This window comes from Lathamus discolor, chromosome 2 (genome assembly GCF_037157495.1).
Source record: "Lathamus discolor isolate bLatDis1 chromosome 2, bLatDis1.hap1, whole genome shotgun sequence".
NCBI lineage: Eukaryota > Metazoa > Chordata > Aves > Psittaciformes > Psittacidae > Lathamus > Lathamus discolor.
The window spans coordinates 117,291,008-117,313,699 of NC_088885.1; the positions used below are offsets into that span (position 1 = coordinate 117,291,008).

Below are 22,692 nucleotides of genomic sequence, written 5' to 3' on the forward strand. Positions count from 1 at the left end.
AAGTGAACTCAGTCTACCTTTGTGCAGCATTGAGCTGATAGTACTGTTATGGTGGCTGTGTCCAACCATGGAGGCAAAACGAAGCAGCTAAAGAGGGATAAAGTATTAAAACATGCTGCATTCTTTGCTACTCATCTGACTGTACTCTCACTACGTAGGGATAAAGCGCAAGTGTACTTTGGAAAGATGGTTTAGGTGAGATACCATAATTTGTGCACACGTTTCTCTACAACCCGCATTGCAGGGCTACAGTCATAGATTTGCGATCATGCAGATCATGCACCGTGCCTTGCACTACTGCTGAATGTTGTTCAGCATGGTAACTGTGTGATGTTCCTGCTGCTTGATCTCCAGAGCTGGACTTCTGCTGAAAGCTTCTTGTTCCCTTTTCTGGCATCCTTCAAGACAATGTTTGTACAAGGAGCTTGTTCTGTCAGGAAGCAGCAGTATGGGAAAGCAATTTTGTATCTCCTGAGCTCAGCAAGAAAGAAAAAATATTTGGATCTGTTTGCATTTTTTAATATTTGTCACAATGCCAAGCTATTTTAAGCAATCTGGTTACTCCATCTCTACTTACCCTCCTCTGATACTTCACAATTATCGCAGGCCACCTGAAATACGGGAATCAGATGTCAGTTTTAATGTAAGTGCAGTGCTTCAAGCTGATAGGAACGGGAGGGGGAGCTGTCACTGCATCAGCCAAGCCCCTCTAGTGGAAGTGTTGATTGATTACCCCTGGAAAAGGAGACAGAGCGTCCTTCCACTTTTAGCAGAGTGAATTGCTTCCCATTATGTCGTGAAAGATGTAGGTAGTCCTGTGCAACCGTTGTTACCATCTCCAGGTATATGAAAAATGAAAGTCCTTTGTTCTGTTTTCTCCTTAGGTAGAGATCACAAATGATGTCCAGTCCTTGCTACTGATAATGCTGGCTGTCATGGTGGCCAAGATGGTTGGTGATTTGTTCAACGCATCCCTGTACAGCTCTCTCCTAAAGCTGAAGTGCATTCCCTACTTGGATGTGGAACCTTTTGTTCATCACAGGAGAAAATGGTGAGGTTTCTTATGTTGCTGAACTGTAAGTTTCCTCTGTCGTGTTCTGCACAGAGACTCCGTGGTTTCTCTGAGACCTGGAGTTTGGAGGGTCAGAGGAAGGAGACCCTGATCCTGAACAATGTCCCCACAGTGTGATGTGCTGTGCAAATAGAACAAAAGAGACTCCCTTTCTCTTCAAGATTATGGTAGGATCTGAATTACCAATGTTACCAGAGCCTTGAGAGCAGTTAAGTGCTCTATAATGCCCAGCTGGACACTGTTTATTAGTAGCACAGTTGGTCCAATGGAGAATCTAGTAGAGGCTTTCACAGTTAGGACTCTGCTCTATTGCATCTGCTCACAAGAAACACAGTAACAACAGCAGAGTGTGTAGAGTCCCTGACGGTGAAGTTTGCCTTACTCAGCTTCTGGATGACTAGTCTGGGTTTCCTGTCTGTTTCATATTGTATGATGTGCATTTTCAGACAGTGATTCCTACCATCCGGTGGTAGCAATCTATGGCACATAGAGTGACTTCTAGAAGTACCCCTGCTGACTGTAAACTAAATGAATAGCTTGGGAATAAAAATAGAGTTTTTATTTTTTAACTTATATTAATCCAACCTGTCCTGTGTATCTTCTAGTGTGTAACCAAAACCTGAGTCTGTTCATGGGCATTCATAACCAGTAATAAGAACCATTTCCTCTCTTAAATATAGGTTTTGGGTCTACATTTATCCGTAGGTAGTAAAACCTCTGTGCTATTGTCTTCTATAAAATAATTAGCAAAAATGCTGATTCTTAATGGTATTCTCTGGGAATGAACTAGGTAATGTGGTGAAGAAATAGAAGGAAAAATTCAGTCAGTTATTTACCATAGAAAGACTTATTGTTTTCCTCGAGGCATATTTGGGTAGTAAGATATCCACAGACAATGCTGCTTGCGGGACACTTTAGCTGTCATTTCTCCCAGTATTGAGGTCTACTGGACAACCTCTTAGTTTCAAGTGACCCTTTATGAGAATAAAATATTGGTAACCCATTTTGTGCACACTTTATAACTTTCTCCAAATGTAGCCATATCTGAAAGTTTTTAGCAGGCATATTGAATGCTGGGTATAATCTAACTGTATTTGACATGAGAGGAAAAAGAGCCAGCAATGTGGTAGGAGGAAATAAAAACAATCTGTGACATTATGGATGGCTTCTATATGTACCATGGCAGATAAAACAGAGGGGAAGAAGCCATAAAGTTTCCCATGGTATTCCAATTAGATGACAAGTCCATGAAAAGAATTATAGCTGCCTTCCTGGTTCAAAATGAGGTCCTATTCACTTGAAGGACAATTATGTATATATTGATATATGTATAAAACTTCATTTCCCTCCCACTCCTTTCTCTTTCCTTTCCAGTAACATTAAGGAAAGTTCCTGGATAACTTGGTCATCAGATATACTGATACTCTAAAGCAAAATACATGGTGTCACAACTTGGTAAGGGTTTTTATAGCTAGACAATTTACAGGCTGCCAAGTTTTAGTCTAAATCCTCTTAGACCTAGTCTGAATAGGCTGATACACATCTGAACTGGCTGATGTAGTTGCTAAGACACTCTCCATCATACCTGAAAAGTCTTGGCAGTCCGATGAATTCCTCAGCGACTGGAAAAAGGGAAACTTCACACCAGTTTATAAGAAGGATGAAAAGAAGGACCCCAGGAACTACCAACCAGTGACCCTCCCCTTTGTGCCAGAAAGATCACGGAACAGATCGTGCTGGAGGCTTTTGGGGGGCTTCAGCCTAACATGCAGTCTTTGTGAGAATTCCAGAAACAAAGAACCTATTAATTTGCCTAGCATGAAAATACACAGTTTGAGACAAGACAGTTAAAAGAAAAAACCCAAACAAGTAGTCTCTGTACATGTTTCCTTATCTCTGTTTCCTCATCACTTCTGAGCATCCTTGAAACTTGAGTCAGAATTCTACAAAAAGGTGCCTGGCCATGACTTTTCTTTCCATGTATTTTCCCTGTGGACCAAGATTTCTCATTTGTTTTCTCTCTGGCTGGTCCTGCAGCTACCAAGATGCTGTGGGAGCCTGCACATCTGCTTCTCTAGTCTTTATGTCAGAGTGACCACCCAGAGTATGCGAGGCTCTGCTGTTTTTAAGTTCCATTTACTTCTACACTTCTGAAGTATTTTTACCTTCAAGTGTTTACACCCAGATATCATTTTACATAAGCTAGCCTCTTTCTCTAGTTGTGTCAGCTTGGTTGAGGGCTTGCAACCATGTTGCTGCTCCAGGAAACTGCAGCGGACACGGTGTGGCAGGTTCTACATCCTCTTTGCTCAATATTAATTATTCTGTGAGATCACAAAATATATAAACTGTGCATTGCTGCATTCCTCAAATCATGACATGGGCAGGGGTCAGCAGTGTGGGAACTGGTAGCTAGCATGTGTTTATAAACAGGTGATAAATTGTATTTGTGTATGCAGAGTGAAAGATTTGGGTAACTAACAGCTTGCTTAAACACCACAGAAATGACACATAAATTGGAATCCTTCTTCAATTGAAACTTGAAAAGCCTTTGGAAAACAGTGCCTGGTTGGTAGCAGGAAGGGAAAAGGAGAAGCACGAGAGAACCCATGTTTTTATGTCCTCAGTACTCATATTGTTAAAGTGCAGATCTTTTCTTCCCTAGTTCCTCATCAGGATGAGAAGACATTCTGTATTTCATCATTTGTTGATTCCTTTTGCGGGAATGGATAACATTCCCAGGCAGAAGATGTGCTAGACACTGAACTGAGAAGAGAAAACAGCCTTTACATGAACAGCATGGGGGTGGCATTAAGGTCCAGATCCACAAAACAGTTTAACTCCTAGCTGATGTGGAAATCAGCGGGCACATTAAGAAAGAGGCTAATTTAGGTACATGCTTACTATGAAGACACCTGTATGAAGACACATGAAACTGGTGGAAGTGAGACCTAGATCCTCAGTGGTATTTCACTGCCCGATTTTTATTTAGGCACTGGCATCTCTGGATGCTTTTGTTCCCGTGGAGCAGAGCTTAAAATTTGTTTTCTTAATATTCATTATTTTTTTGGAACCTCATTGCTCACTCTGCCTGCTGTATTCCTCTGCCTGGGTGATAAGGCTCCAGACACAGCTCTATCTAGTACAGGGCTGCTACGGTGCACCGTGATTTCCAGCTACATCGCACACCACTGTAAACATCCCTCTTATAAAATCTGTTTCACTGGAACACTCAAAGCTGCTGGCTGCCAGGGAATGTTCCTTAATGAGGGTAAGGAGTACTTGAACACATCTATACTTGGCAACCCTTCCTGCTTTTTATAAGCTACTATACACTTCAGAGAGAAAATATCTTAGAGGCTACTTTTTAATGGGACAAGTTTACTTAAGAGCTGAGTGGAGCTGGTGCCAGTAGTTCTGTTTTGTTCTAGCTTAATATTAGCCTTGTCAAAGTTCTTACAGCATCTCCTGGGTGTTTCTGTGTTGCATACCTTATAAAGCTGTTTTGGGGAGCCAAGAATTTTGGCTGGAATATATATTATAGTGGTCTCATTATATATACTTTTTTAAAAGTGCATCAGAGGTGGCCCTGTGTTAAAGATCCATGGAGCAAGGCTGAGTTTTTACCTTTTTTTCTGTTTCTCCCTTCTACGTATGCCTAAGCCCACACCGCAGACACTGGATTCAGAATTTGAGGCAACCCAAGTTTGAGGGTTATTTGGGATCCAAGGTGCTGGTTTGGCCTGTTATAAAATTTGGGATAATTAGCAAACTTTTTAGATGAGGCTTTTGGTTTTGAAAATCACTGGACACTGGGGAGAAAGGGACGTGCTTTTGGTTGGGCCTAGACTAGCAACTACTACACTAAAAGATTCCCTACTCATCTCGCTGACACAAGTGTTCCTTCAAAGACAACTCACCCAGGCGCATGTGGTGCATCCTATCCCTCCACTTTGAGAAGCCAGTGTGTTTCATGGCTCTTTGGCACTTTCATCCTGAGAGACATCATTAGGGGGTGGACTTGGCAATGTTTTTGCATTAGAGGGCATCCAGCCCATCTTTTGTAGAGTGTTTGTGGTGGAAGCTGGATCCTTTTCTGGCTGCACAAAGGAAAAAGGGAGCTGCTGTAACAAGGCCACACTTTGTCTGGGGAGAACCCTGGCTGCTACAGAAAAGATGGAGGGAAGGTGTTGAGATGTGGGTGAGATTTATTAAAATTGCATTTGGGCTTTACGCTGCCTCTATGTCAGACTTAAGCAAACATGGCAAAGAACCATTTTTAGTCTCTTTTTTTTGCCTGTGCTGTGCTGGGTTTTGAGTTTAGTGTGATCCCATGACTTAAGAAGCAACTCTACGAGCCATAAATAGCAGTATTGACCCCCTGACAAAAATACTGTGTCAGAGCCAGAGGTTGCTCTATGTGCATGGAAGAACAGCAGCACAGCCTTGCCCTGGTGTCAGCATGGGGTTGGTGGTGCAGATGTGAGATGGGTGAAAGGACTTATGGCTTCCTCCTGCCCCTGCACCAGCTCCCTGCAGATCACTGTGGGAAGGTCCAGCCTGTCTCCCTTTGCAATCATTTTAACCTGGCAAAAGGCTGATACTAGCTTGCTTCACTTGCTCCAAATTATCCAGAACTGCTCCTACAACATGCCTCTGTGTGAAGAAGGTTGCCTTAATCTGAGCATGAATGGAAGGTGAACTTCCAGCTCAGCAGAGTTACTGCCGTATGTTAACACCAATACTTAACGTTATTGATGCATTTTTTTGCTCTGTGACAGGTGGTGATAAACAAGGCACTTAGCTTTGTAGTTTTCAGGAGATCTGACTATCTCTCAGTAGGATTTTGGTGGAAAACAAGACTCAGTGACACTGAGTGACCTACTAAAATGACCTATTAGGCTTTTTCAGCCTGATCTTCAGTGATCAGAGACCACTTTTCTCAGATTTTTTTGCCATTAAATTTCACCTAAAATTTCAAATTTAGCATGAAGTGATTTCAGTGTCCAAAGTTGAACAGTTTTTTCTCTTAGGGAAAAAAAATCACATGCAAACAGTGTAATTGTATTAATATGAATATTCATTTGAGACAGGAAGAGGAAGGCTATGTGGAGGGGAGCAGGAGACTGAGGAGGAGTGATTGTTCAGGATTCTGTCCCATTTCCTTGTATTGCCTTGGCCAGACTGATTTATTTTTCCGTTCTTAGTTACAGAAGGGAAAACAGTGCCTATATACCTCATGTGGCTTTCAGTATCTGTTGTCTTTGCCAAGTAGAGTCAAGTCCTTAAACAAAGGGCCTTATGTAAAGGCAAAACTCGTGAACTCTAGAGGATGATTTTTTACCTGCTCTGATTTTGACTATTTAATGAAGCTACTACCTGAAGGTACTACATGACTCAAAATGACTTTATTTAGATTGGTAAAGCCATATAAAGATGCCCAAGATTCTGTTGCATTACTGTTTATTTTTAGAGTGGAGTCTGAACAAATAAAACAAATTACTCTTCCCATGCTACAATAAATACCAGCAGACATAACCCCTCCTTCAACCTAAAATAAACCTTTCCCACCCTTGACCGTCCTCTTTCCTAAAATGTCCAGGATAAGAGCTGGCGCTGTGCCCTCAAGGTTAGAAGCTGCAGGCTTACACAGAGCAATAGAGGAGGCTTAGAGGAGGGCTTGAGGAGGTCTGGCCAGCAGCACCCTCCTTTGATAGAAAGGGCTGGAGACCGAGTAATAGCTCATTGCTGACCTACTGCACTTGGAAATGTATTGGTGGTTACTGCAGCCCTCATAACCAAGTATATACAATAGAAGCACGAATACTGAAAAATATAATGACAAGGATAGTGAAGACAAGCCAACAATCTGTCTGATGGAAATCCTTGGAGGACCTTGTAAACACTTTAATGTTTACACAGGGCTTGTATATTTGCACAATTGCCTTTCCATGAGCCCAAAATGTTTTACGCTGGAATGTTTTCAGGCACTAAGAAATTACATTTTCTGATATGTCTGAAAACTGCAGGCTCAGCTTCTCTATCGCTCTCCTTTTCTAATGAACAATTAAATCTGGATTCTCCCTTGCCCCCTGAATATGCAAAGTGTAAATGGCAAGTTCTACCAAGATTATACGCTGATGATTGTGGTCACAGTGTGCTAAGAGGAAAACATTTTGAACTTAAAAGTGAATGTTATACTGTAAATTATCAGATAGATGCAGCTAAATGATCTGCTTTTATTCTAATTCAGAAGTGGTGAGAAAAATTACTTTCCTGTACTGAGATTTTGAAGAGAAACTTGTAAGAAGTTTGAAAGATCGGTTTGGTGAGTTGGTCAAAACCTTAGGGACAGAGTCTGGTGTCATGAATAGGCAGATCAAATACAATTTTGAAGCAGCTATCCTGTTCCTGTGGTTTATGTTACAAGCAAGGTCCCTGTTAGAGTGTGAATAGGACTCTCATGGGGTTGGCAAACCAGCTGCAAGTATTGGGCATGCCATGACAACAGATGGGAAATTATTATAAGGTTCTGGTTCTTGCTGTAAGGTCCATCATGAATCACTGCAAGATCCACAGCAAGTGTAATGTAGATCCCTTCGGCTCATGGAGAAGTCTTTCCACAGATGTTTTAGTTACTGCTGCAGCCTGCCTGATGTTGAGGGAGGGATAACAAATCCGCACTGACTTTTGTGCGTTTTCCATTTCTGGGGAGTCCCGTGAAACTGAAAGAAGTGACTTCTGCACACTTTCCACAGAAGGGAAGGCACTGAAGCAGCATCTGGAACTAATCACCTGTGTTTCACAGCTCACTGGTGGGCAGTGAGCGAGCCGCACTGGCTCCTACAAGCCCTTAGGTAAAACATGCACACAGCGACTTTTAGCTGCCGGGAAACTTGAAACAGCTTCTGCTGGTCTGGCAAGGAGGAGGCTGACTCGCTTTTGGCTCACCTGGGAGGAAAAGCTGCCTGTATGGGTACCACCACAGCCTTCAGATGTGGTAGCACGCAGGTGGACTGTGCACATACACACAGAAATCAAATCAAGCCATCGGATGGGGTATCCCACTAATTGGAAAGTCTGCTCTGGTGTCTGGCCACCACTTGGCAGATACTGACAGTTTCCACTTAAAGCCAGCCAACACCACCGAAAAGCCAGCTGTGCCGGCAGGCGGCTGATCTCATGAAGATGACATGAACAACTGCTTGAACCTATTCAAGGAATGGTGGGCCTGACTTGAAATGAGCTGAAATCCCCTGTCTTTGCTGGATATGGGTGTTTGCTGCAAATGGGAACACAGACATCCATTTACGCAAGAGTTATACCTCAGTGTTTCCGAGTTACACATAGGGATATCATCTTTATTCTAGTGCTGAGGGCTGCTTCTAAGGTCACCTTAAACAGAAATGGATTATCTCTGCTGTTCACGTGTCACTTTTTCTGTTCTGTGAGCATTGCTACATCTTCATAAATATTAGCAGCTTCTCACAGTGGTTGCCATGATGGAAAGAGTTATTTATTTACAAAGAGGAAACAGATGGCACAAAATACTTTCATGAATTTCAGCATGTTTGAGAAATGAAATACACTTTTTTTTTTAACCAGTTTTGCAAAGCCTTTAACTGCTATTTCACACAATCACAAGGGAGCTCTTCAGTACACTGAGCGTACACAGAGCCACACCAGAAGTAACGCAAAAAAAAAAGCAGCATAGAATGGAGTAGTTTTATGAAAAGCCATAAAGCCATGAATATAGTTTTATTAGCTGCTGCCATTCAATACATGGAGTTGTGACAGTAGGTGAGTGGGAGATGAAAGCGACTGCAGATGGAAAAAAGCTGGAGGAAGCCGAGTCCTGGTGTCTGGGATAAGGAAGGAGAAAGAGAAAGCAAGTCAGCCACACAAAATCTCTTCCCAGAATTTTGGGTACATATATTGACCAGTATAAGTACACTGTCAGGTTCAGAGAGATCACCACTCATTGTCTCGAAAAGCAGAAAAATAATACCAGCATTTGTGATCTTATTTTTAACTGGGATGTAAGTAATGGGAATGCTGAATTTTGATGGGTTAAATGCCTTTTGCCGTTGACTGTACAACTGAAAGGAGAACGGCTTTTGCTTGAAATCCTGGTTATAAGTGTCAAAACTTCTATTTACAGCACTGGGAACAAGCTACAATCTCTATCTCCAGATACCCAACGTTGTGTTTTAATAACCTGACTGCACTGTTCCTGAAAGTGCCTGATTCTTGAAGGGACTGAACAATTTAAAATCTTTTTCATATTCTTCTCCCATCCTCATTACATTAGTTTACTCTTTTGGTAGTCTGTTAGGCCTAAATCTCTACCTCATTTTGACTAAGAGGTCATCTGACAATCTGATTATTAAAACATACACTGCTGTCACTGTCCATTCCCAAGCATTTTAAAGCCTGCATTTTTAATATACTAGTCGGTGCTTTCTTGGAGCAGGCAGAGTGGAAAAGCTAAGGTAGCTGGTACAGTACATGAGGGTGGAGGCCCTGAATGGAGCCTTTATGAAAACTGTCTCATAGGAGCTTTCCTCTCTTCTTTCCAGTTTGGATTAGTTTCTTTGGCATATGTTTGCAAGAAACTCATCGTATCATTGCATTCAAACTGCAACATCAACTTAGTGTTTTGTGAATTTCTCTTGGAAATTGCTCATCAGTGATCTATCCAGAGAATATGCATTTCCATGTTTGTTTGGTTATAAGCAAGATCATGAGGTATGTATTTAGCCCTCAGTTTACTTGCTTCTCTTGCTTTATTCCTGTGGAAGTTTGTTTGGAATGTTTCTTTGAATTTAAATAGCTTGTACTCGTGTCATTTTGAGAAATGACTTTATTTGCCTCTCCTTGGTTATAATGGCAGGGCAGATGGATTTAACACAAGCTTAACTCTTTCCAAAAAAAGAAAAGATTTCTACAGGCTCAGATATTAATTTGGAAAAGGCAAGGACAGCTGATAAGTTTAGTAAGTCTCGAATTCTTGCAGTGCATACATTGTGAATGAGTGCAGCAGCAAATCATGTAGGAAGAGTAGCACTTACTCTCACAAGTGACACTTGTACCACAGCTATTGCATTCAGCTTGTCTTTCAAACAGATTTGACATTTTTGTTTGAACACAGTTGCTTCTTTTGCAAAACCTTTCTTTCTATAGAGTACAGCACAGCAGCCTCACACAGCAGCATGTGTATTCTGACTTACTACCCTGATCAGCATTGAAGCTGTCGGGGACAAACTGATCTCTAAAGCAAGGACTCAGATTAAGGGATAGGCTGTGACAAGAGAAGGTGGTATGGATGACATCTTGGGTTACAGGGAAGGAGGAGAAATCTCAAGAAGACTTCATCCTACCCTCTCCTTCCTCGGGTTTTTATTTCTTGTCACTGTCTGACATTTCGCCTTCCTTTCAGAAGTTTTCTTTTTGCTAATCATGGTGCAAGGACAGTTATTTGAAACTTTTGTGTAGGTGTAGGGAGAGGTGTCACAGCTGCAGTCTGATTGGCAGTACACCTTGCGTATATGGTGACGGTGACAGCCCTTTGATTGAGCAGGGACTGTCATCATGGGTGCTGCAGCATCCCCTGTGTCTTGGAGACTCCAGGTGAGGGTTCAGATTCTTCACAGTTGAGGTGAGAACCCGTTCTGGATCTCTCCTGTTGCCACCAAATGTAGCCTTCTACAGGTCATGTCTGTTGGATGCCACTCTTCAATGGCCATGGTGCAGTGCCTTGTGTTGGATCCACAGTGCTACTGGCATGCATGTAAGGCCTGAGAGAAGGTGCATGCCAGACTGTTGCTTGTTTGGACCGAGACATTTCCAAAGACACTGCTAATTATATGGGGAAACATGCAGTTCTGAATAGAAACACCAAATGAGTTTAGATGCCTTAAGGTTTGAATGGAAGTAAATAGCAGGCAGTGTCAATAGCTCTGAATATTTAGATGCCTGTACTCCCCTTAATACTGACATAGCTAAAGTAGGCTGCTACTTACAATTTGTAAACTTGTTTTTGGACTCACACTGTGAAAACTAAGTCAAGAACAATGACATTTAATTTTTTACCTATGGTCTTGCATATTGTGAGCTGAGGCCATAGTGTTTAAGCTGCTGTTTGAGTAATTCCAGTATGTGGATCCACTCACATGGTCCTTTTCCTGCCTATCCCAAGGTCTCCTGCACAACCTAATTGATTTTTAAAGTTAAATGCCCTTGTATAAGCAGCTATATCTATGCAAAGTGGATAGGAGCTGCTATTTCTGTAACAGCATTCGATACTGACAGTGCTGGTGGGAAAAACTTCATTAGGGATAAAGGAACAGAAAAGCAGCAACTCTTGGCAGGTCCCCCCCAAAAACATTCAACATTCCCCCCCTCCCAATCCATCTCTTTTCCAAAACACAAAGGCTTTCTTATCAGTTTTCTTTCTTTCCCTCTTGCTCTGCAATTTTTCAAGCATTAGCGAGAGACAGTTTCCCAGCAGATTATGAGACCTTGTGGAAATCCATTTGTCTTTAACATGCAGTAGTTGCTAAACATATATAGCTTTCAAATCCTCTCTGGGAAATAAGTGACAGAGACATTCAGCTAACCCAAACAACACATTGCACAATAAGTGCTGTACTATCAAAAGGCCTTTAGACTGAGTAGCTAAATGTCCCCTCAGTTGAGGATATTGAGGGAGCCAGGTCCAGGGAATGCTGGGAAGCTTGTCGTCTTGCAGTCAATGTAAATATTTGTAGATATACTGAACGGAGACTGAACTCTGCCGAACTTCTGGCTGCTGATTTAACTAGAACAATTCCTCACTCAGTTTAATGCTCAGCTAAAACAGGGAGAGCAAGGAGCTGTAGGCCTTGATTACCGTGCAAAATTCCTCTGAAAACTGATTTTAAATAGCTCTAATTTAACGAAAGCACATCATTAGCATGCATGCACTTCTAGCAATGCACACAGTGATTTTATTGGTTTAATTTAACTTTAAAACAGTTTAAATGTCTTTATTTCAGGGGTTAGCACTGACTGAGGCAAATCAAGTTTAAAATTAATTTAAGTGGTGTCCTTTTCCAGTGTAAGGAGGTTTTATAGAGCTTTTCTTTTCGCTTTATTGATCTCAGTGGCATTCTGTGAGCATACTTAAAGAACTATATTTTCACAGAATGCACTTGCAAAACTACTGAGTTCAGTCACCTGCACATGATTAACATTTCTGTAGTACATCTATGCTATTCTGTTATATAGTGAGATCAACATTGGCATGTAATTTTTGGATAAGCCTTTTCATAGTTCACTTCTACCAAAAGTTGAAAAGAAAATTGGCCAGCCTGTGGCTAGTATGTAGAGATCTTTTTTTTATAACTTTTTAAGAAAAAAAAAGAAGTTTGTATTTAAATGTAAGTAATTTCCTGCAGTGCTGGGAGTTTATTTACAATGGGGCTTCTTTAAAGACAAGGGAGTGAAAGAAAGATGATATAAATAAACTATATTTATAATGTAGTAGCAGCTCCAGGTCTCCATAGTAGTGTTTCTGCTTCTGTACTAGAATGGAAGTTATGAAATCAATCAGTTCAGTATTTCTGGCTGAATGAAGTACTTAAGAAGAAAAAAAGAAAGAACTACCTAGTCTCAGAAAATGCGTAAATAGAAGAAACTAGAACTGAACAGCTTCAGTACTTGCAGGTGTTTATAACATAGGTAAGTTATTTTAATGACCTCTGACCTGATGATGAATCCTGACTATGCTCAAACTGACAAAACGTCAAGCAAACCCCAAACCAACCTCCTGAGAACTATTTATATGAGATGCGATGTCCAGTCAGAGCAATAAAACAATGGTTTACAAGAAGCCCAAATAAAACATAGGGCTGTCCTGAGCAGGCCAGCCTGTGGTGAGTCAATGGGTAAACATTCTCAGTGCTGAAAGAGGATGGAAGCAACAGCTGAAAAAGATGAGGGAAAATCTGTGACTAAATCCAAGTAAGCAGCACTGCCTATGTTCTTGTGCACCTTAGTCCTTGCAGTGTGTTTGAGTTGGGATTATGCTTCTCTCCCACTGCCCTTTAAGTCCTTTTAATTATTTGAAACTTGCATAAAATATAGAGTAAATCCTGTTACTTGAAAAAGCTTTTCTTGTACTGCGTGTTGTCTGAGGAAACCTCCACGTTATGATTAGATCTGTTATGGTTAGATCCTTAACAATTTATTTCAGTGGGAAAACTTCCACTGAATTTAATAGCAACAAGGCCTGAACTACATTTCCATGAATCATTTCAAGACAGTTTCTTATTCAGGGATATTGGCTTCCTACCAAATGGCTGTCCTATTTAGGTCATAAGGCAGATTGTCTTCATTCCATGTTGTATCTAGTCTCTATATTCTCTCTATAGGACCCTGAAACTTGGCTGTTATAACTTCGGTGAAATAGCTTTAATGCTTTAACACATTACATTACTACAGTGAATTACACTTTGGGAGAAAATGTTCTCACATGTCCTATAAAACAAAACTTCTTGCTAGATCTATTTTACTAGTGTAGCTGCAGCTCCGTGCCTCTCCTTGAGGTAATTCTAATCATGTAAGAAAGATATACTTGATAGAATCCATTACAAAAAGGCATTTCCAGCATGGTAAATGGAATGTCCTTGCTTGAAATTGCATTATGAAACCGAGGGCTTTGTTGCATAAAAACGCAAGTGTTGCAGCAGGAGTGGCACCTAACAGTTAAACAAAGCATCCTTGGGAAGCATTTGGGCAGGCTCCTAGTTGTGCAGAAGGGATGCACCAATGGTGGGGACCCTGCCTGCAGAGGTGATGCCTGGGCACGATGTACAATTGCTGCCTAACAAGCCCACGGGTAGCACTACTACTTGGAGGGCTGTGAGAACAGTCTGGGTGGCTGGCACCACCATTCATGGGCGCATATAGGTGCCTGGGGTTGGTTTTCTTTGCCATCTTTAGACCTTGGCTGCTGCTGGGAAAGCCAATCCTGGCAAAACTGTGTTAAGCACCCATTTAATAACAGCCTGAGCCCTCACCTGCACAAAAGGAGGGGTGCCAGGAGACCACAATAGGTTGTAGACTGCCATGAATGGGGAAGGCTGGAGACCTGTGACTTCTGGCAGTAAGAAAACATTTCCTTCTCCACTTTCGGGTCTGCAAACGGGAGAATAGGTTTAGTGCTCTGGAAGCAGATGGAGAAGGAAACATGATTTAGTGACAGCAGCCATAGGTCCACTTCAGTCCCTGGGAAAATCATGAAGTGAGTCATCTTGGAACAGATTTCTGGGCACATGAAGGAGAAGGTGGTTATCAGGAACAGTCGGTATGGATTGACCAAAGGTAAACAATACCTGAATGACCCAATTGCCTTCTATGCAGACATTAGTGGGTTTGTGGATGAGGGGGTAGCAGTGGATATCATTTACCTTGACTTTAGCATGGCTTTCGACACTATCTTGCATCATGCTCTTGTATCCAAGATAGGATGTTACAGTTTAGAGGCTGAACGACTGGATGATGAAGTAACTTGTTTTTCTGAGAAGCAATATATTCGTAAAAGCTTTCTTTAGCCAATTCTATTTAAAGATGCCTTGGCCTTATAACAGTCTTTCATAAAACAACTCTTTTGCCTGCTTGTCTCAACCACCACAAAAGTAAAGTTATACTTTACAGCAGCAGACAGAAGATTCATTGAAAGAAATGTCCGTGACAGTGAGCAGTGAATCAGCCTGAGTACTTAGTATGTTCTTAAATCTGAAGAAGCTGAATGATGAGAATGAAAGGTGCATAGTTGATGCAGACAATACAGACACCTTATAATCCCAGACAAAGCCAAGATCACAGAACTGTATAAGGAGCTATCCCTGGCTTTCATAGAAATGACTGATTTGACAAAACCTAAGGATGTTTCATTGACTTCTGCAATAATGGGAAATGCTTTCTGCGCAACAGAGCAAAACTGTAAAGTTGTGAAGAAGGAAAACCTACGTACCATTAAGAAACATGCTCTAGAAACTGCTGGAATGTAACAGTATTTACATTGCTCTTATTTAAAGTTATTTGGGATTTGCACATATTTCATGTGATTCAGGAAGTAGCTATTATCATTAATCATGTTTTTGCATTGTGTCCACTGTGCTAGGCACCGTGCGTTTAATAGAAATACAGTGTATAGTATTACTAGACAAACTTAAGGCAGGCAAATACAGATTTTTACCTGGCCTATGGGGCTAGAAAAGAGGCAGGGGCTGAGCAGGAATCTACTCATTTAGGAAAAATAAAATTCCTCTGGTAGAGTGTTTTATGCAACAAACAGCAACAGCGGCATAGTTCTGACAGCGACTCACCCTCAGCAGCATCTGTGGTTCCCACTGTGTCCCATCTCTTGTACTGCATCAACTGGTAGCACTCAGTGAGATTAAGAATGAAAACATCCATCTCTTTGGGATTTTTAGGTGGGCTTTTTTTTTCACTAGTTGATACTAAGCCATTTTGTTGTGCAAGGTAAACTGCTGCTCATTTTAACTCAGAAGCAACATGTGATTCAGAGAGGTTAATTTTTCCATAAGTTGATGTTCTGGACCCTTGAAATGTAGATCTGTAATGAGATGGTGTTCCAAATTTTCATTGCCTGCAGTCTGTTTCATATCACTGGGGATGGGTATGACGTGATTTGACGCATATAAGACTATTCTTTTCCAGGATTTGTTTAAATCCATCCCAGTTTAGAAGAAGAAACTTGTTTCAGAGCTGCGTAGGTGCCATATATGAAGTACATTGTCTTCTTAGTTCAGTTACTTTTAGGCTGGTGGTCACATCACATGCCATCAGAGTAACTGGCTTGAAAAAACAATCTTGTATCTCTCAGGAGGGAGGACAATAATTAACAGCATATGGAAAGAGTTGCTTTTACCACAGGGATGAAAGGTACATTGGTAAAACAGGATGTGGGCAAATTTATGCTCCAGTTGTCTCTGTCTGTGGTTTGTGTCAGCTTGTGTCTGAACAGGAGATTCTGGTTTCTGGTGTGTCCAGATGACAGTCAGAATAGTTAGTGTATTTTTTTGAAAAAAGAAAATATAAAACAAGCTTGAAACTAGAGCATTTCATTGGCTTCAGTTGTAAGAATCTGACCTACTGTAACTGCACTGGAAATTACCTCTGAATTTTGCAGAAAGTATCTTTATTTCTCATTTCACCTTACCGTCAAAAAGAATGAGTACACATTTTTCAATTTGTATGTTCGCATTTATAGAACCATGGAATGGTTAGGGTTGGAAAGGACCTCAAGATCATCTAGTTCCAACCCCAATGCCATGGGCAGGGACACCTCACACTAAACCATGTCACCCAAGGCTCTGTCCAACCCAGCCTTGAACACCACCAGGGAAGGAGCATTCACAGCTTCCTTGGGCAACCCATTCCAGTGCCTCACCACCCTTACAGTAAAGAACTTCTTCCTTATATCCAATCTAAATTTCCTCTGTTTTAGTTTGAACCCGTTACCCCTTGTCCTATCACTACAGTCCCTAATGAAGAGTCCCTCTTTCTTTCGTGAAACTTTGCCTGAAAAGAACCTGAAAAGCGTTAGAAAATACTAGAAAAAAATCCATATATGATTTGTAAGCTGTCTTTGAGGGGCCTATCTTTCTAGCTGCTACCGCTGCAAAAAAACCCCTATTGCAATGATAAGCATAAGCCTAAATTTTTCCAGAGTGCTCAACTTGAAACTATTTGATATCAGCCAAAATTCCAGAGGATTTCAGCTCAGATTAGCAGTCTTTTTTTTAATGTGAAAAGTCATGCAGATAAATGAGTCTTATGACATCCTGTCTAGGATGACCATGTCCTGCATATGGTTGAATTTATCATGTATCTCACACAAGGGAAGGCAATGCTTGATAAGCACTTTTATTGGGTAATTACATTTTTTTTATATTTGCAAATAAAGCAGATTGATTTCCATCTTGAAGTAATTTACTAACACATTATAAACTCGTCAAATGCTAACGTGGTGCAGTATGCCTCATTTCCTGTTTACTAAATAATCCTCTGGCTGTCTGCTTTGTGTCTTTCAGGTTGAACCTGGAATTGTTCTCTGCCAGGGATGTGATGGAGCCTGGAGTCAAAGTCCTTCACCTGAAGGAAAATGTTGCCTCCTTGGCTCGGCTTCTTGCAAGTACAAGCCATGGCGGATTCCCAGTGGTTTGCAGGCCGAAGCCAGAACATCCAGAGGTGTTCCAGGGAACTATTAAAAGGTAAAAACGCTATCAAATTGATGTCATGTGATGTTTCTGGCCATTTTTCAGATTTTTATTTTAAGCATCTGTTTGTGAAGATTATTTGGGATTGATGTGAAATTTGTCCCTACTTTCTTTAGCACAAACAGCAGGTGTCCTTTAAAGAAAGGACCTAGGTTCTTCCTAGTATAAGGTTATTGCATCAGGGATTTATTGAAACAGCACCAAACAAATGATCTTATGGGAACTGTAGAAAAAAGGAAAATTGCTCTTCAAAGCCTTAAAGGTTCACTGAAACAGTGATTTAAAAGGATTTGAATGTAGTTACTATTGAAATGTTCTATGCCAGTTCAGAGCTTTCCCATTCTTCTCAGTTTTTTCATTTTATTAGTGTATGCTTTTACAGGAAATGAGTTAACATAAATAATATCACAGACAAGATAAGCAACAAAGTCACTGGAAGTAACTTGCTAGGGTAAACAAGAATTAGACTAAAGGAATCCTTGCCATACAGGGATTCTCCTAAGGCATATAAAATCTGATAAATGAAGTATTTATGGTACTGCATTTCATACGACTACAAGAGTCAATTCACCCTTTCAGGGAGAGATCTTAACACTGTCCTTCGAGTGGTGGGTCATGAGTGGGAGAGGCAGTGACTTAATTTCCACCTTGAATATCCTAGAGGAAAAGAGAAGATGCATACTGAACTCCTACAGCATAGGAATTCACACACCAAAGCCCTATGAATTATGCTTCCAATAACTGTAATAAAAGCATACGTCCAGTTTTGTGCTGTAGTATCATAATCTTTCATCATTTGCATGGTGTCTTTTGTCCTGAATGACTGTGGTATTCTGCATCTTTTCTTGTAGAGGTTTCTTTATCCACTTCTGGTTTAACTGCATAGTGGTTGGGAGCTATCTGTGAGCAAACAAGGATAAAAGTATTTTCTTCTGTTGGTCTGGGTGGGGAAAATGCTATCTGTGCATCATCAGTAGAAATTTGGTTAGGACTTGTCTGCTTGCTTGATTTATAACAAATTTTCAAGGGCGAACTACGGGCAGCTGGATCACATGAACTTAGCTCATAGCAGTGTGGTCAGCTGCCCTTCTGGAGCACAAAGATGGGAAGGGAGTGAATATTTAATAAAAACTAAGAACTTGCTTCACTAACAAGTGAAACAGTTTGAGACTTTTAGGAAGAGAAGTATCTGCTTGCAGTGACAATTGTACAGTGGAAATTGTCTGGGTCACAGTTGCCTGCATGAGTAATGACATCGCTAAGTGCAGTATCATGTACTTGTAGATGATATGTATACTTGTTCCCTCATGGTGATGCTATCATAACCATTATTAATAAGAATTGTGCTAAGGCAGTAAAGCGTAAAATTGAGTATTAGTCTGCAGCGTGCACCAATCTGAAGGTATTGTATGGCATAAGCTAGTGTGATTTTTTAGTTCTCAGCTGTCTATGGCAGTAAAACAAGAAAACACACTAACAACTGATAAAGCCAAAGATCCTTTTATATTCAGTTTAGAAGCTCATCGTTTCCTCATTAACTCACCAAATTGCACCTCCCATATGAAGACAGGCTGAGGAAGTTGGGGCTGTTCAGCCTGGAGAAGAGAAGGCTGCGTGGAGACCTCATAGCAGCCTTCCAGTACCTGAATGGGGCCTATAGGGATGCTGGGGAGGGACTCTTCATCAGGGACTGTAGTGACAGGACAAGGGGTAACGGGTTAAAACTTCAACAGGGGAAGTTTAGATTGGATATAAGGAGGAAATTCTTTCCTGTTAGGGTGGTGAGGCACTGGAATGGGTTGCCCAGGGAGGTTGTGAGTGCTCCATCCCTGGCAGTGTTCAAGACCAGGTTGGATGAAGCCTTGGGTGGGATGCTTTAGTGTGAGGTGTCCCTGCCTATGGCAGGGGGGTTGGAACTAGACGATCTTGAGGTCCTTTCCAAGCCTAACTATTCTATGATTCTATGATTCTAAATCTGCTTGCAGTGAGTGTCCCAGGCTGTTGAGCAGTATGCTGAGTTTATGGAAATACCACTGTTTCCTGTAATGCAGAGCAAAGTGGTGTGAGAGCAAGCAAAAGGTGGGGACTGAAGGCTGATCATTAGCACATTCCAAAGGCAGGCGCCTTTAGAGAAAAGCTGATGCTACCTGACAGTTCTGGTAGGCTTGTGGTTTGCTTAATCCCCAGAGCCCTTTTATGATACATTCTGTTAGAGCCTTTTAAAAGGGATGAATGAAAGAGTTTGTTTCCCTGTTGCTTTCGGCATAAATGAGCTGTGGTTAGGCTGCTTTAGTAAAACCAAGATAATGTTTTCAGTGGTTGACAAAGAAGCGGCAAATGGCTTTTCTGGCTACTCAGTTGCTTGCTCCAGTGAAACCCATACAGAGACATTGTCTGGGAGCAAGAATTGCATTCTGAGGTGCTCTGATAACACCCCTTCTTGCCGCAGAGTGTGCCCAGTGGCCTGAGTATTTGCGTGGTGAGTTCTGAGTGCCTTGTCCCCAGCCATGGGTGACTTTGCTGTTCTGCTGTTCTCACCAACACCAGGAAGGGAATGCTCTGCAGCCGTCCTCTGAAACAAGCCTCCAAAAATGTGATGTGTCATGGAATTAGTGTATTCATAACCATAAGCAGTTAGGATTTGAGTTTTCCATCTTACTCATAAAATTACAGCTCTTGCAGCACGTAACTTCAGACCAAGATGGGAAATACTGCAAATTCCTTAAAGGAGAAGGGTGATATTCAACCTCCTACCCTATGAGATCCAATGTAATCCCATATGGAGGTGACATGACCACAGGCAGAAAAATGATAAGTTACTTTTCCTTCTTGTACATCAGTAATGTTAAAGTGGAGAAAATATGGCTTGCCTGGCATATTTTAAAGAAGGTGGCTTGGGGAAGATGCAAAAAATAATTGCCATGGTGTTTTTCTTGAGAGTTGCCTTGGGCATGATTTATTACTGATTCTCAAAAGTGTTGGGATTTGTGTTTTAGGTTGTCATTTTTTGTACAAAAATGTTGTTATTAGATTAAAAAGAAGGGGGAAGCAAGCTAATGAAGGGGAAGAAACAATTTGCTAAGTTTGCATGAAGGCAGCAGCAGCTCATAATTTTTTCATACTGTTTCTCATTTATGTGTTTTTCTGCACCATTTCTTCTCATGAAATAAGCATGGATGAAACACTGTAAATTTGGACCAAATGTAAAAGCTATTCAGTACCTGCCCACACTTGGAAACTTCAGTGATGAGAGTTGCTGTACAAGGACAAAGTGTTATGTTTTGTAATACACACGAATGATTCTGACCTTTTGAAAAGGTCAATGTCAGTTCTTACAAAAGCAAGGATTGTGGCCAAGCAATGTTGGCTGGAGCTTGCATGGGCCTACAAATGCACCTTAGTACTGGCTTGTAGCAAACACCTAGATATTCCAATTTTATTACATAAACCCTCAACAAACCTCTCCCATCTTCCAGATCTGCTTAGTGGCGCCAGGTTTTTCTCCTGTTCTTTGTGATCTGTATGGTTAACCATTAGGGATCAAGATGAGATCACCAAATACATTTTTACATGGGTAACTTAAATCTGAAGCTGTTATCTTCCCCAGTTAAGTAAGCAGTAGAGTCTAAACCAAAAAGCAACTACTAAAGAGAAACTCCTTGGCTTTAAAATTGTTAAAGAGGAAGCAAATTGTAGCTGAGAAGCAAGTCTCCAAAACAAAGATCTCCTTAGAGTAATACATTTGACACTTTGCCATAGGCAGAGCTCTGTCCATGCCTGGGAAACCCTCGCAGAGTTCAGTTTGAGGAATGTGTGGCTGGTGAACTTGATGCATGGCATTGATGGGGATGATTGACTTACTGTGTACAACACAGAGAGTTGAGGGACTCGCTCCCCCCCTTCATTTCTCTCACAGTAATGATGATGCTTGCACATCAAAATAAAACAAGCTATTATTTTGCACTGCAGCTGAAATGCCTCCCCCGTTTCCCCCCAGTGACTGCATGAAGGGAGCTGGGCTGCTATGAATGTGTTAGCCCAGGGTCTGCTGAGAGCTGTAAATGTCATGGTGTAAATGTCATGCCCTCCTGGCTAGGTGGAATTCATTCTTCAGAGAGACCTGAGGATAGCACCACTGCCTCCCTTCCAAGGAGGTTTCTGCCAGAGACACTGCAGGAGGCTGTAAATGCATATTGAGGAGCTGTTGGGAGGTCCCTTGGCTCTCTCTTGCCTTGTCTGCTCCAGCCTGTGGCTCCAGACCTTCCTCCATTGGGAAAAGATAGAGTTATGCTTCTGTCTGATTTCTATGAGAACAAAACTGAAAAAAGATCTATTTTTCACTGCTACATGTGTTACAATGTACTGGTGTAGGGCCATTGTGGGGCAATGAATTGGTTCTTTGACATGATGAAGAGATTAGACACATCATCACTTGTGTTTTGCTGCTCCATCTTCTTTGCCAGAGGTTACTTTATAATGTAAACCACAGTAAAAACAGAGACATGGAGAATTTGAGGAGAAAAGCTGTAGGTAATGAATATCTATTCCCTGGCATATAACATGGAGGGCGATGATATCTCATGGTCATCAGCAATGTCTTTTCTGCCACACTCTACATCTTCCCACAAGTGATCACTTCCTTCCACATGTGTTGTGATGCTCATGTACCCTCTGATTTCTTCCACCAAAATGGATTAGTGTACTCTCTATGTAGGTGCTTTTTTCTGAGATACTCTTTATCCCTTATTATGTGTAGGTTTCCTGCATATTCATGACTGATGAATACCATGTTCCTCCCAGGGTGCTGGTGGCTTTTCTTGCCTTTACTTCACTTTTGCCAAGGAAAATGAAGGAGCTGGGTTTCTGTAGTGCAGTTAAATCCTCCAGTATTCACTGAAGAAAAGCAGGTGGATGCTGGTGTCTTGTTAGGCCAGGATCTGTCCCCTCCTTTTCCTTTGAGGAGAAGTGGTGCAGAGAGCTGGAGTGCTGCCCGGCAATCTTAATTTATTCCTTGAACACAGCTATGAGACAATTTTCCTGGAGAAACTACTGGGCTGACGAATACCACTGAACAGCCTGTTTGGGAATTTCACCATAACAAATAAGCCATCTTGTTCATGCCGGAACCTTTCAGATCTGTACCATACTTAGCTCTCCTGTTGTAAGGCTGAAGGCTGGGTGCCCTGTATTTGCCTTTGCACTCTTACCTACACAGCTGTTAGCCATTACTCTGCATTTTGTTTGTCTATCTTTTAGCTGAAGGTGGTTGTTTTGTTTTGGTTTTTTTTTTTTCACTTAATTTAATTTGATTGGGAGAAGTAATTATGCAGA

General features: G+C 41.4%; 1 protein-coding gene across 2 annotated transcripts in view; it reads left to right on the forward strand.

Annotated features, from left to right (window-relative positions):
* Positions 1–22,692, forward strand: part of LOC136008662 (chloride channel protein D-like) — a 79,406-nt gene that overhangs the window by 42,507 nt on the left and 14,207 nt on the right. For both annotated transcript variants that reach the window (XM_065668236.1, XM_065668237.1), the window contains 2 exons: positions 885–1,051; positions 17,176–17,355. In XM_065668236.1, the coding sequence (XP_065524308.1) occupies positions 885–1,051; positions 17,176–17,355 (347 nt within the window). The remainder of the gene's footprint in view (positions 1–884; positions 1,052–17,175; positions 17,356–22,692) is intronic.